Source organism: Rhipicephalus sanguineus, chromosome 4 (assembly GCF_013339695.2).
Source record: "Rhipicephalus sanguineus isolate Rsan-2018 chromosome 4, BIME_Rsan_1.4, whole genome shotgun sequence".
Classification (NCBI taxonomy): Eukaryota; Metazoa; Arthropoda; class Arachnida; order Ixodida; family Ixodidae; genus Rhipicephalus; species Rhipicephalus sanguineus.
In genome coordinates this window covers 46,515,476-46,529,631 of record NC_051179.1, presented here as the reverse complement: position 1 = coordinate 46,529,631, position 14,156 = coordinate 46,515,476, and the positions used below count along the sequence as shown (strand labels likewise).

The window sequence follows — 14,156 nt, the reverse complement described above, 5'->3', positions numbered from 1 at the left end:
CGTACGCGTTTATATGTGTACCAGTATATATGTACCTGATTTGCTACCCCCTGCACACGGTAGAAAACTGGGTGCAACCTGGTCAACCTCCCTGCTTTTCCTTTGCCTTTTTCTCTCTCTCTCTTTGATACTATTAGCAAAAAACATTTTGGGTTTACTTAGCTATAATTAATAAATTTTTATGTCCATGCTCATTGTGTTTGACTATTATCAACTGGACAGATGAATGTGAAAGTAGGAAATGGAAACATCGTCATAGGTACTAGTATATTCCAGCTAGTAAAGGCAGAAGAATTCACAGGCACAGAATGCAACTATAAACTGTCCAAGAGTGAATCCTGTCTCTCTACATTGGTGACACTTACGTGGATGCACATGCATGTGTTGCGGAATGTACTTACCAGAGCATCTCCCTTCGTTTCCAGGGATGCTACTTGTCTACAGACACCATCCGTGTTTGTAACCAATAGTATTCCACCTATAACACTGCCCATTAAAATCATTCGGCTTATTTGGGTTAATAAGAAGTATTGAGCACTGGCCGAGTTGATGTACTATTCTTCTAAAAAAATGTGTGAAAAAAACACTGGAGACAAGCAATCGGTTGAATAATCGATTAATGGACCACAGAGATTCATTGAAGGGGCAGCCATCGTCTAATTTGTGCACGCATTGCAGAGAATGTAAATGTCACCCGTTGCTGAATGATACCAAGTTTTGTCCAGGTTGAGAGATAGGGCCGTGCGAGAAATCGCTGAAGCTTTCTTTATCCACAGGTCCGGTGGTACGTGCGTGGCAAGGCTGTCTGTGATGTTGCATAAACTGGCAATTGTTTGTTTATGTGCCAGTCTGTAAGATTTACCACATGTGTGTGTACTATTTATATGCTTATCCAATAAAACTCACGGTTCCCTTATGCATTTGCCTAAGATGACTTGAAGGCGAAAGCCATCTTCTTGTCAGTCGATGCATTGATCCTCCCTCGCCCCCTTCTGAAAGCTTTCTGTACCTAACCTGGTTTTGCACTGCCTCCGGGATTGGAGGCATTGCAAGCTTTTTACACCTCACCTGATTTTGCACTGTCTCCGTGATCGGCCCACCTTTGACCAAGCGACAATGTCATGTGATGACGTCGTCGTGACGTCAGGATGACGTCACAAATTTTGGTGATTCGTGACATCATGATGACTTTTTGCATGACTCGTGTTGACGCCGCCAACATTCAATTTTCAGATTTGATGAGGCATCTAAGGCTTTTGCCTTAATAAATCTTCAGCTACTAGCTGTGCCTGCCTCACGTTTCTTCTTTGCCTGCAGTGCCTTTTTTTTTTTGCAAAGTTTTTCATAAGTTGAGGTGCTAAGTGGGACACCATCTCATGCCTTCCAGGAACAAGCCCTGTTCAGCTTCGTGACGTGGCCGTTCAGTGTGAAGCTCCTGTGGGCCCCCATTGTGGACTCTCTGTACTCGAGCCGTTTTGGCCGGCGAAAGTCGTGGCTTGTGCCCACGCAGTATGCCATAGGCCTGTCCTTCTTCTGGTTGTCGTCGCACGTGCGGTTCTTGCTGGGTGATGAGGAAGGAAGCAGCGATGCAGAGCCCAACGTTCTCCTGCTGACGGTCATCTTCCTGTCGCTAAACTTCCTGGCAGCTACTCAGGACATTGCTGTGGACGGGTGGGCCCTTACAATGCTCTCGCGGTGAGTATATGCGTCCTTTACAACTGGCAACGGTGCGAAATTCACCTTGCGCAGCAAATCAGGTTTGCTCTCTCTCTCCCTTTTTTTTTTTTTTTTTTGACATAGACTTGCCCTTAAGACATAATATTTTGTGTGCATATGTGTATTAGATGTGTGCCGTAAGACCGGTGTTGCATATGAAGTGAAGCAGTGTCTTGTGGAATCTGTTATCATGCATCCAGCAGCATAGCTAGTTGTGTTATTGTAGTGAAGGTCGTCTTGCAGGATTTGACAGGGGCGTATCGATTGTAACCCTTGGCATGTGCATATAAGATGGGAGGTGTCTTCATGCAGGGCGAGTTCACAGCGTTCTCTATTCTCGTGGGAGCGTAGGCTTCTTACTGACTCGTTCCGCGAGAGCGCAGACTGGCATTGAAAGGGAGCCAATTGGTTCACAACGTCCAGAGCGAATTGACCTATACTACATAGACGATTTGCCTCTTGTTTTGTGTTGCAGTTTTGCCTGTTTCGCAGCCTGTGTTGTAAATGTGGGATTAAATAGTTGACATAAATGGTGGCAAGAACACCATTGATGGCATGTAAGTGCCATGTTCAGGAAATCTGATGTTCAGGAAGTCTGTTCAGGAAGTTTGATGGTTTTCACGGCATGGAGAGTTTTGAAGACCTAGCTGAAACAGATACCATCTCTTTTGGTGCTACATACTAAGTACTGCAAAGAATCACGTAACATACTACTGCTACGAACAATACGTCTTCCTCGCCATTCCAGGAGGCATGTAGGCTATGCATCCCACCTGCAATTCTGTGGGGCAAACAGCCGGATACTTCTTGGAAATGTGGTCTTCTTGGCCCTGGAGTCTGCCGACTTCTGCAACCGCTACCTGAGGTCCGAACCCCAGAAGAACGGCATTGTCACCCTTGATGGTGAGGAGCCTCCTGCTTGGTACTTGACCAATCACTTTACTGTTAAACGTGCAAAGTAGCCATTGAAACTGTTTTGTCTAGTCATGTTAAAAAAACTGGAAACTTGGTTTGCTTTAGCCATCTGTTAAGGCAGAAAATGTCCTACAGAGCGTGTAGACACGATGTATTGGATACCTAGATTGGCTATTTCTGAACAAGTGGGGACACATTTTAAATGATATAGAGCTTTTAATAGACCTTTAGGTTATTTACAATGTATACTATCTCAACTCTTCGTAATGATGCTTTACTGTATCATCAAACCAATGTGCTTTATTAAACATTTTTATAAAGAAGGAACTTATCAGTATTTGCACGTCGTCTCCCAAAGTGGCCGTGTTTTTGTCACGTGGTAGGTGAAGTGGCAAGCAGACCTGATAGCTTACGCGTAATCTCGATTTACGGGTGTCCGCATTCACACGCCTGACTCACAGTCGTTGGCATGACTCAGAAAAATTTATAACGATAGGAAGTTCAGCTAGTTGGCAGGGATCCATTGTAGAAGAAAGCGTTGTCTGTTTTCCTTCTCTTGTGTCCATGTCTGCATGCCTTACTTTCTTTTACAATGAATCTTAAAGATTCTACGAGCGTAATAGTAGTTTTCTGCTCAGATTATGCAAGAGTGTGTGCATGAAAGCACTATGTAAACACACAAAGGTTGGCTGTGCATGCTGCATCTTCAGGGTTCCTCTATTTCTGGGGCATCGTGTTCATGGTGACGACTACCCTGGTGGCGCTCCTGAAGCACGAGAGAGACGCATCCGTGACGGATGAGGATGACGGCCACCCCGACCTGGGAATCGCTCAGACATACAAGATGGCCCTGCGCATCTTTCACCTCCCGAGTGTCCGCACATTCTGCATTTTCCTGTTCACATGCAAGGTGAATTACATTTGCGACATTTTATGTGCACTGCAAGTCTTTATTGGCATCTTGCACACCAAAGCATGAATACATGTAAAGTGCAACGCTCAGACTAGTGTTCTCTTTTAGGGCATCGGCACACATATCTGGGGCATCTAGAACTGTTGCTAGCTGGTGATAACTTGCTGTGCGTTGCAATTGCACCTGCTGGCATTATTGTCGGATCATCTTTTGGAAAATTTAGGTCATTTGTTACATTGTACAACTGTAAGAAAAGTCTCGAATTAAGGTGCAACTGGATCCTCTCCTCATCTCAGGGACACTAGAAATGGCACTAGAAATGGCTGTTGTAATGGTTTATCCCAAAACCAGAACCACGTTGAGACACTGCAATACTACTTTACTGTCACATTGCCGCCATGGTGAAGTACACAGAACTCAACCCGAGAGAGGTTGAACTGTTTATTGGGCGAACCTGTGCCCAGCAAAAAAAGTAACACGCAGAGTGCAACGATAGCGGCGATTACAATCTTCAGTCGTTGAAAAACTGATCAGCGGGTAAGGCGTGTCGGCATTTTTACACATGTGGCATCGAATATTCCAGTGTTATCTTTGGTGGCCACGGTAGTCCCAGAATAAACTCAACTATTCGCATTGTGTGCGCGACCTTATCAGAAGAGTCTAAAATAGTTGGGAAGGTTCCCATGCATTCCGGCTTGGCCTGCACAGAGCAGTGGTTACACATTTAAAAGGCCGGTTACATAAAAATACCAAAAGTAGCGCACATGGCAATACAGCTGCCAGAACAGTTTGCCGTAACGATGGTCAATGCGTTTCTCAATGAGGCCGGTTACATTCTCCTGTGGTCGTCATATGATAACGTTATGCGACTCCCATAGCCTGAAACCTTTACCCAGTGTTCACACTTGGAATTTTTCTCGCATAGTGCCCACAGCAAAGCTTCTTTTGCTGTGTGCCGGAACTCAAGCAGGGTGTACCACAACTGTGCAGGTGGGCTTTGGTGTTGCCGACAGTGTGACTGGGTTGAAGCTCCTCGAGGCTGGCGTGCACAGGGAAAATTTGGCCCTGCTGGCTATTCCGATGGTGCCCATTCAGATCATGCTGCCGCTGATCATAAGCAAGCACACAGGTGGCCACAGGCCACTCGACGTGTTCTTCAAGGCATATCCATACAGGTATGGAACTCAGCATGGTGGAGGGAAAAACAGTGCAAAAGGAGCCGAAGCACAAGCAAAGGAACACACAGGACGAGTGTTGACTGACAACTTAAAGTTTTATTGCTTCAATGCAGTATAAAGGGAAATTGGCTTTACACTGTGTTGAAGCATTAGAAACTAGAGCTGTGCGAATAGCAAAATTTTGGGTGCGAAGCGAATTCGAATATTGAAGTGTGAGTGCAAATCGAATATTTTTCGAATATTTCTCTAATATTTCCAGAATATTTTCGAATACTTCGAAGCGAAATTGCAGAAAAAAAATAAAATGTTAGAGAGGATTCCTAAGAATATTCTTATGAGATAGCAACATGAAGTGTTTCTTTTCGCTAGGTTGATGAAGCACTGGTGGGGTGGTGTTTCATAGCTGTCTTATCAAAATGAGGCAATGTAGGGCCGAATTGTATTTATTACATGATTGGTGCAACCGAAGTGTTGCCGACAACACTTTACACGTGATAGGCAAAGATGCCATTTCCTCAGCCTCTCCTCCTCTTTCAAACTTCTGTGGAAGCCCAACTGATGTGGTGGACAAGGGTGTGCTCCCTTCAAGTTCGGAGTTCCAAACATGGGTGTCGGCAGGGGGGTGCAAAGGGGCACTTGCCCCCCTCAAGCTACACCAGCACTTGCCCCCACAAGCTACACCAGCGCTCTCCCGCTCTCCCAGCCGCGATGCAACACAGGCTTGCACCCCCCAAGTCAAATCCTGCCGACGCTCATGGTTCCAAATCTGCCTTGTAGAAGTCGATATATAAGAACATCTGAAATTTGGATGCTAAAAAGCTTCGGCTTCCGATTTTTCGGACTTCCTGCCCAAATTTCAGGCCCAAAACAGCATTAATTGAGCCCCCACCTCTGCCACATCTTTCATCTCCATGTTGGAACGAGCGTTTTCTTGAGTTAATACATTTGCGACCGTAGCGGAGCTTGAAAGGGCAGCTTTGCCGTAATACCAGGGTGTGATGAGGTGAAGCATATTGAAAATCTAGGGACCACTTCCAATCGGACGTTGACTGTGTCTTGGCAAAGTTCGACCGTAACGGAGCTTGAAAGGCAGCTTTGCTGCAATACTGGGGTGTGATGAGGTGAAGCATATACAAAATCTGAAGGGTTCACTTTCAATCGAACGTTAACTCTATTTGTTTTTGGGAAGTTCGAGTAGTAAAATTAGAGTGTGAATCGAATCGAATAGCAAACACTATTCGAAAAATATTCGAAATTTCGAATATTCGCACAACCCTAATTAAAACCTTCAATTGTTAGCACTCGTCCGTGTGTTACTTTGCTGGTGTGTCGTCTCCTTTTGTGCTGCTTTTCCCATCCACAAATGCATGACCTAGTTGAACTAGCACAACGAACCACACTTCTGCAACGGGTTTTGCAGCTTGGTATGATTACATAGCAAAGAAACAAATCTTTTTGACAAGTAATTATGTTGATCGATTTGAAGTCTTCGATAGTTTTCTTTATCTTGATTTATGAGCGTGTGGTTGCTTCGTTATGTTGGTCTGCACGTGCATGTCTCTTTTTTCCTTTTTATATGTCGTTTGTAGTAATAAATCTTCCTGTATGACTCAGTGACTGTGCTGTATCTTGCTTTCTAGTGCTTTCTTTCTGTTGCAACTACTCATTCTTTGCAGCTTGGAAATTGGTCTATTTGCTCTCCTTAGTTTTACCATTGCATTTGCATAAATGACCTTGATAGATTGAAAAAAATTAAAGAGAAAAAGGAGCTGAATTTACTTCATGGACGCAGGAGCGTTAAGCTCCGTGTTCACATGGTCCTGACCCTCCTTGTTAAAGGGACACTAAAGGGAAACTTTAAATCAGTTTAGACAGATAAGTTATTCTTTCAGAACTCTATTGTCATTAATGTCGCCATCATAGGTCAACTATTACAATAGGAAAGGAAGGTCAAAGATCCATACTAGAATTTTGCACCGAAACTCTTTTTGCGTATTTTTGCCCACATTGGTTCAATGAAATTTCTGAAATTTGCTGTATTAAGACATTGTGTCCCTTCGAACACAATGCAAATGATTCTTAGCGACAAACAATTACGTATGCTCTAGCAGATGCCGTGAAGACATATGACGTCACAACGAGCTAGTGTTTAAGGTGGCATTACCACCTGTATTTTCTTTTTGGGCATTTTCTCTCGTCTTCTCGCAGTGAGAGTGGTGCTTTCGGTATTGTGAAATTGTAATTTACCTACATGGGGAAAATTGTTTTTTTTTTTTTTTTTTTTTTAGTGTCCCTTTAAGTTTTATGTAAAATTGGTACTGAAGTATACAGGACAGAGAGAAGAAAGTCGGTATAGTAATCAGTTTTCTTTTTTGACTAGTTGATGAGAAATTATATTTTACATTATAATCATGTTGGCACTTTTCAAAAGATTTAAAGGGGCCATGACACCCAATTTTCGCTCATAATCTGTGTTATGTTGGTTAATCCTTGGGTCTTCACAAACAAGGTCGCGAGCACTCAACCCTTTCAGATGCCACTTATGAAGAACTGTCTGTAAGTGCGTCGAATCGACACAATAACATTTCAAGGCACTCGATATTACATTACAACAAAAATAACGTTGTAATGCGTTAATTTATGTGTGTTATAGTAATCAGTCCTAATTACTTTGTAATTAAATATCTACATATTCTGGAGCCATTCACGCTCTGCTTTTTGCATAAATGGAATAATATCTCGGGCCAGAAATATAGTGCAAATTCGTTTTCAGTTATCTTCATGTTGAGCAAAGAAAAATTATACTTTTGACGTGGGTTGTGGAAAGCGGCACATTGAACGATTTATTGAATATGGTAGTGCCTTCAGCAAAGTGATCATATGCAACAGTACACTGCAAAATGAAGTTAAATGAAGACAAATTTATTATGCAGTAGGTTCAATTCATCCAAATCTCAATGTACCTTGCTCTTTCTTATTGCCTAGTCAATAGAAATAGCAAAAAACAAATGGTTTACACAATTGTGTGCATAGCATCTCAAAGGGTTAATTTATACTGAATATTTTTATAAACACGACAGCGGCCCGAGAGTCTGACAACACTGGCGCACTCACTAGCCATGACGTAACAAGCCACTTGCTTTGCAAGCATCTGTATTCCGGGCAACGATTTTGTTTCTTGGTCAGCTGCGTGTACAATGGAGCTATTTCAGCTTGTCATTGAAAATTGAATGATTTGCAGCCGCTGAAACTTAGATAGAAGACTCCACTACATGAAGCATATGACATCACACATGCTGTGGCAAAATGGTTGGCGCCGGCGGTGGGCGGTGTTTATAGCCGGTGACTTCTAGGGCTCATTTTGCAATGAAATGTTCTTTTACAGTCTATTTTTCATATATGTAAAGGGACAATAGACCCTCTAATTCTATTTTTCACTGAAAACCACAATTTGATGGGTACCATGTCATGGCCCCTTTAACTCTGTGGTACGACAACTGTCATGCAAGCTTTAGTGAGAAGCGTTATTGGCTGCACTGATGAATCGACATTGAGAAAATCTGGTTACCCTAACTCATTATTTATTACTGTTGCACAACCTGTGGCTATTTTCAGGTTGTTGCTTGGATTGGTGTTCATGATTCTTCTACATTGGACATATCATGTCAAGAATGCAGATGGAACATTCCCCCTCTACTACTATGCAGTCATTGTTATCGTCTATGCAGTCCACCAGGTAAGGTTTAATAACTGCCACATGTCATTTTGGAGACAGTACTAGTTTATTTTATGCCTTCATTGTGACGAGCAGGCAGGTAACAGCTGACATTAAGCGGGGAAGACATTGGTCTTGGAGAGTGAAAATATTTTTCATATGGTGACCAAGTTTCTTGCATCAATATGTTGGCCACAATAAAAATCTACATCACCACCATGATCAGTACAGTTTGACTGAAAAACAAAGTACAGGAGAGGGACATGTGCGCCAGCACACAAGCCTTACCAATTTCTAAAAAATTTTGTTTTTTCAATAGAGAACATTGTGCATGTAAGCAGTAATATATATGGCACAGGGCAATAATATTGTTATGTAGCGGTGACAATGCGGGACATGACGACAAAAATTTTAGCAAGCCAAACATTTATTTTATTGGGCTTACCTGCAACCAAAAAGAAGTGAACCACTAGGCGGTTGTCGAAAAGCTGGTGCCAGCATTCTTTACTTTATTTACTTTATTTATTTTGAAATTGAAATACAAATGATAAATTGCATGTGTTATATACAAATACAGAAGGAGGTCTCAAAGTCGCAAGACTGTGAGTGAGACCTCCTATAAAATCATTAATCAGAGATACAACGCAATAGTAAACAGTGGTAAGGATAGAAAAATTAAGATAAACAAAATATACAGATAAGTACGAAATAGCGAATATAAGTTATACAAAATGTGTAAGATAAGCACGAAAAAACTAACACAAAAATGCAACAACATTCGCTCAGTATAATATCAAGCATTATGACGGTAAGGAAAGAAAAATTGAGATATACAAAATATATAGATAAGCACGAGATAGGGACTATAAGTTATACAAAATATGAAGATAAGCACAAAATAACACAAAAATGCTATAACATACTCTGTATAATATTAAGCACTATGAATTTAATAAGTGCGAACGCAAGCCTTTTTTAAACATTTCGAGGGATCTATTTTTGATCTCCAAAGGTAAAGAATTCCACAAGGATACAGACGAAAATTTTATAGTAAACTTGCCATAATTAGTCCTGGGTTTGGGAGAAGGAAGTTATTAGCCTTTGCAAAACGAGTAGATGACGCCTGAGGAAACTGACTTGAGTTTAGTAAAGGAATGGGAAGTTTTCCATTCACATATTTGTAGATAAGAATGCCGAGAAAATATTTGGCCAGCTTCTGAACTGATAAAATTCCATGTGAACAGAGTAAGGATGATGCATTGGACATGAAGCTACTGAACGTTATTATCCTCAATGCTTGGTTTTGAAGATGTTGGATGGCTGATAAATGAGTGGCATACGTGTTTCCCCATGATGAAATGCAATAGATTATGTTGCTGTGAAAGAAAGCGTAGTAAAGTGACAACAATATTTCAAAACGAAAGAAAGGGCGAACTTTTAGCAAGATTCGAATGGCATATGCGGCTTTCCGCGTAAGCTGTAATACATGTGAATTAAATTTTAAATGTTCATCAAGTTCGACCCCGAGAAACATTGTACTAGAGGTAGAGTGAATTTGAGTATCGCTTACGTAGACAGTGGGGTTCCTAGGTATAATTCGATTAGGTGACGAAAATACAACAAAGTTTGACTTTTTAGCGTTTATATTTAATTTATTCTTATTGAACCATTTAACGATATTTTTCAGGTCGGTGTTTAGTTTAAACAACATCGAGTCAACCTCTTTATCTGCAGTTATTATAGTGGTATCGTCCGCATAGAGTATGCAGGACGAATGTGCTAGACAATGAGGAAGATCGTTGATGTAGATTAAAAATAAAAGCGGGCCCAAAATTGAACCTTGCGGAACACCGATGTTGATGAATTTAGGGTTGGAAAAGGTACCGGACACATATACCAACTGTTCTCGATCACGCAGATAGCTACGAATTAGTTCTAGTGGGACGCCAGATACACCAATTGACTCTAGTTTCTGAAATAAAATGACGTGAGAAATAGAATCAAATGCTTTTGAAAGGTCAAGAAAAACACCTCCAACAACACAACCGCTATCAATAGCAGATTTAATTTCGTCAGTTAGGGATATCATGGCAAGTTCAGTTGAGTAACCGGGCCTGAAACCAAACTGCTTATTAGAAAGAATATGAAACTTGTCTAAATAACACCTTAACCGTCCCACAAAAAGCTTTTCTATGACTTTACTGAAGAATGAGATAATTGCTATAGGCCGGTAATTCGAGATTAAGCGCTTGTCGCCTTTTTTAAAGACGGGAATAATTTTGCTTTTTTCAGGGCTGTCGGGAAAAATCCAGTTTCAAATACAAGATTTATAATGTAACATAATGCATCGCAGATTAAATGAGCTATCAGTTTCATGTCGGCAGCAAAGAACTTATCGAGACCTGCGCTTGTATTCCTAATACTATTGATAACGGTGAACACTTCTTGGGGTGACGTCGGATAAAGAAAGAATGAATGTGGTAATCGTGAACAAGTGTATTCGAGGGATGCTGTCGACTGCGGAATTTCAATGCCGAACGAGTCATTAAAAGAGTTCGCGATATCAGATGGGTTTTCGATCACACGATTTTCTGAGTGAATCAAGGTTATATCTGAATGTACCGTGGTCCTGCCAAGAAAATAGTTTACAGTTTTCCACTGCTGCTTAACGTCATTTCCGGCTCGCTTTATTTTATCTTCGAAGTACTTTAATTTAGCGGCTTAAGTAACTTACCTAATGTGTTTGAGTATTCTTTATAGCGCTTTTGAAGGTTAACATTGAAAGGGGACTTTTTCGTCTTTTTGTATAAGTTATCCTTTTTCCGCAGACATTTTAACAGGTTAGGTGTCAACCACGGATTAATTGGGACGAGGTACTTTTTTCTGCTTACAACTAATGTTGAAGCGGCCATGACTGCATTTGAAATGATGGAGGAAAATTGTTGATAGGCTATTTCAGCATTTTTGCACTTCTTAACTGACGACCAATCACACTGCTCGATGATGTTAATGAATGATGCAGTATTTAGGTTATTCTTAAAGCTTCGACTTGTTTTATGATTACTGGAAATGCCTATGCTTGCATAAATAGGATAATGATCTGTGACAGGCACCTCGATGACGGCTGCTTCAGGAGGACTAATGAGGTTAGACAAAATGTGATCTATAATAGTGCCATTGCCTTGAAATGGAACACGAGTGGGTGCAGTTATGAGGCACTCATAGCCATATCCACTGAAGCAGGAAATGTATTCGGAAACCTTTGCGTTGGTGTCGTCAAGAAGATTGATATTCATGTCTCCTAAAATAATCACCCGCTTCCCTTCTAATGACAGAGTATTCAACACCTCTCCTAAAGCTAGGCAAAACTCCAAGACAGATGACGACGGTGAGCGATAGATGCAGGCAACAACTAAATTCTTACTATCTTGCGAAAAATGTGGTTCATGAAGTTCGATCCACACGGATTCGCAACCAGGAATATTTAGTGCCATGTCCAGTCGCCTATGATAGTGAAGGCATGATGATATAAAAACAGCTGCTCCACCATGTGCATCGTCGCTTCGATGACAGTATTCGGAGGAATAGGAAGGAAACTTAAATAGGTTCCTGTCAGATTCACATAGCCACGTTTCACTGATGCAGATGATGGAGAACTGGTGACCAATGGCTGACAACAATGTGGTAATATTATCATAATTTTTTCTTATACTTCGAGCGTTAAAGTGAACAAACGCCCTACATGGTTTAGACAGCCGTGATGAGAGTTCAGACGGTGAAATATACGCCATCCTGCGATTGGATAGACGCTACAACTGCCAAAGTAAAATATATCTAGGTGATAATGGACAGGTCGAGCTCTGATTTTATGCGAAACACCCTGGAATCAGTAGATTTCCTTGCTTTTATCTGACAGTTATCAGTCCAAAGAAACGCCCACTGTTTCTCTTTTTTGAGAACAAGTGCTTTAGCAAAAAGCTTCTTGTTATCCGGCGAGAGGTGATCATTAACAAAGACAGCATGGGTACCCTCTCCAGAAAACCCAAGAGCACGTGTATTCAAGCGAGCTTTGCGTGCTTTCCTAACAAACTCATTCTTTTGCTCTCGTGAACAGAAACGGGCCACAATATTCTGTTGTCCAGACTTGGCTGGCACTCTGTGAACAACGTCAAGATCAGTGCCTGATACAGGACAATCGATTTTGTTGCCAATTGACTGCATTATGGCAACACAGTCCTCCCCTTGGGAAGAGGGCACTCCCTTGATCTCGACGTTGTTCAGCCGAGTGTACTGCTCCAGGTCAGCCACCTTCTTTTTTAGAGTCTCGTTCTCATTTTTCAGAGCTTTGTTAGTTGAACAGAGCTCTTGTTGTTGAACACGGACTGCCTCTACAATGTCATTAAGTATTTTCAGGCCAGCATCCATGCCCTTGACCTCTGAATTTACAGCACCGAGATCGAAGCCCGATTCTCGAAGCCTCATTGTGACGTCAACCACAACTCTGTCCACGAGCTTTGTCAATCGGCTATCAAGTTTTGCCTCAAGGTCTTCGATTCTCTTAGCTAATTCTGCATTCGTAGGCATCGTGATGCCACAAGCAGGGAACTTGTTGAAAAACACAAGTGAATGCACGAGCGTGCGGATAATACAATGAGGAGCAGCAGCAGTGGTTGCGGTATAAGACAGAGCTCAATACCAAGGGTTGAGTAAAACCAACTGACCTGTAGAAGGCAGGAACAGCAATTAGACGAGAGTTCGCATCCGCAACCACCACTGCTTTGACGCGGGCGTGCCTCCTGGCACTGCTTTTGATGCCTAGACTGAAGATCCGCGCAGGCGCAGGTCGACGACAGGAATGCTGGGAACAGTAGATATGATGTGGCCAGATATCCAGAATACAACTTTCCACGTTGGCACGTGGATGATGCAATGACAGGTGCTGCAGCAATCACTAGTGGGAGCCCGGCCTGTCTAGGAAAAACACCTGTAGAAGGCAGGAACAGCAATTAGACGAGAGTTCGCATCCGCAACCACCACTGCTTTGACGCGGGCGTGCCTCCTGGCACTGCTTTTGATGCCTAGACTGAAGATCCGCGCAGGCGCAGGTCGACGACAGGAATGCTGGGAACAGTAGATATGATGTGGCCAGATATCCAGAATACAACTTTCCACGTTGGCACGTGGATGATGCAATGACAGGTGCTGCAGCAATCACTAGTGGGAGCCCGGCCTGTCTAGGAAAAACACCTGTAGAAGGCAGGAACAGCAATTAGACGAGAGTTCGCATCCGCAACCACCACCACCACAGTTTGTCTTTTGACGTTCACTTTGTTGACGTGTCTTTTGACATTCAGTTTTTATTCACTAGGATATCTACGGGCTAAGTTGGTAACTCATGCGTCTGAAACCTTGAATCCGATGCATCTTTACCCGAGCATACACGAAATCACGCCCAGGATTGGCGGCGGCTTCTGATGTTTTGCCTTGAGAACACGCTCTTCGCGTTCAAGGGTTCCCTTTACAAGCAGGTACAAGGGGCAATGTATGTCATGTATGTCAGTGACGGCAGAAAATCTCACGATTGAATGTCTCGAACAACACGCACTCCGTTCCCTCCTTCGTGGATTGCTGTTCAGCTTGATCAAGAATGGCGCACTGAATGCATTTACATAGCACGCTCCAGCGGCATGAACGTTCCAATCAAGCTAAGCGTAAATGA

At 42.3% G+C, this 14,156-nt stretch overlaps 1 protein-coding gene across 1 annotated transcript in view; it reads left to right on the top strand.

Moving 5' to 3' along the window:
* Positions 1-14,156, top strand: part of LOC119389896 (acetyl-coenzyme A transporter 1-like) — a 52,663-nt gene that overhangs the window by 2,587 nt on the left and 35,920 nt on the right. The window contains 6 exon segments of the mRNA XM_049414577.1: positions 1,388-1,695; positions 2,465-2,486; positions 2,488-2,527; positions 2,530-2,619; positions 3,342-3,541; positions 4,535-4,719. Coding sequence (XP_049270534.1) covers positions 1,388-1,695; positions 2,465-2,486; positions 2,488-2,527; positions 2,530-2,619; positions 3,342-3,541; positions 4,535-4,719 — 845 coding nt within the window.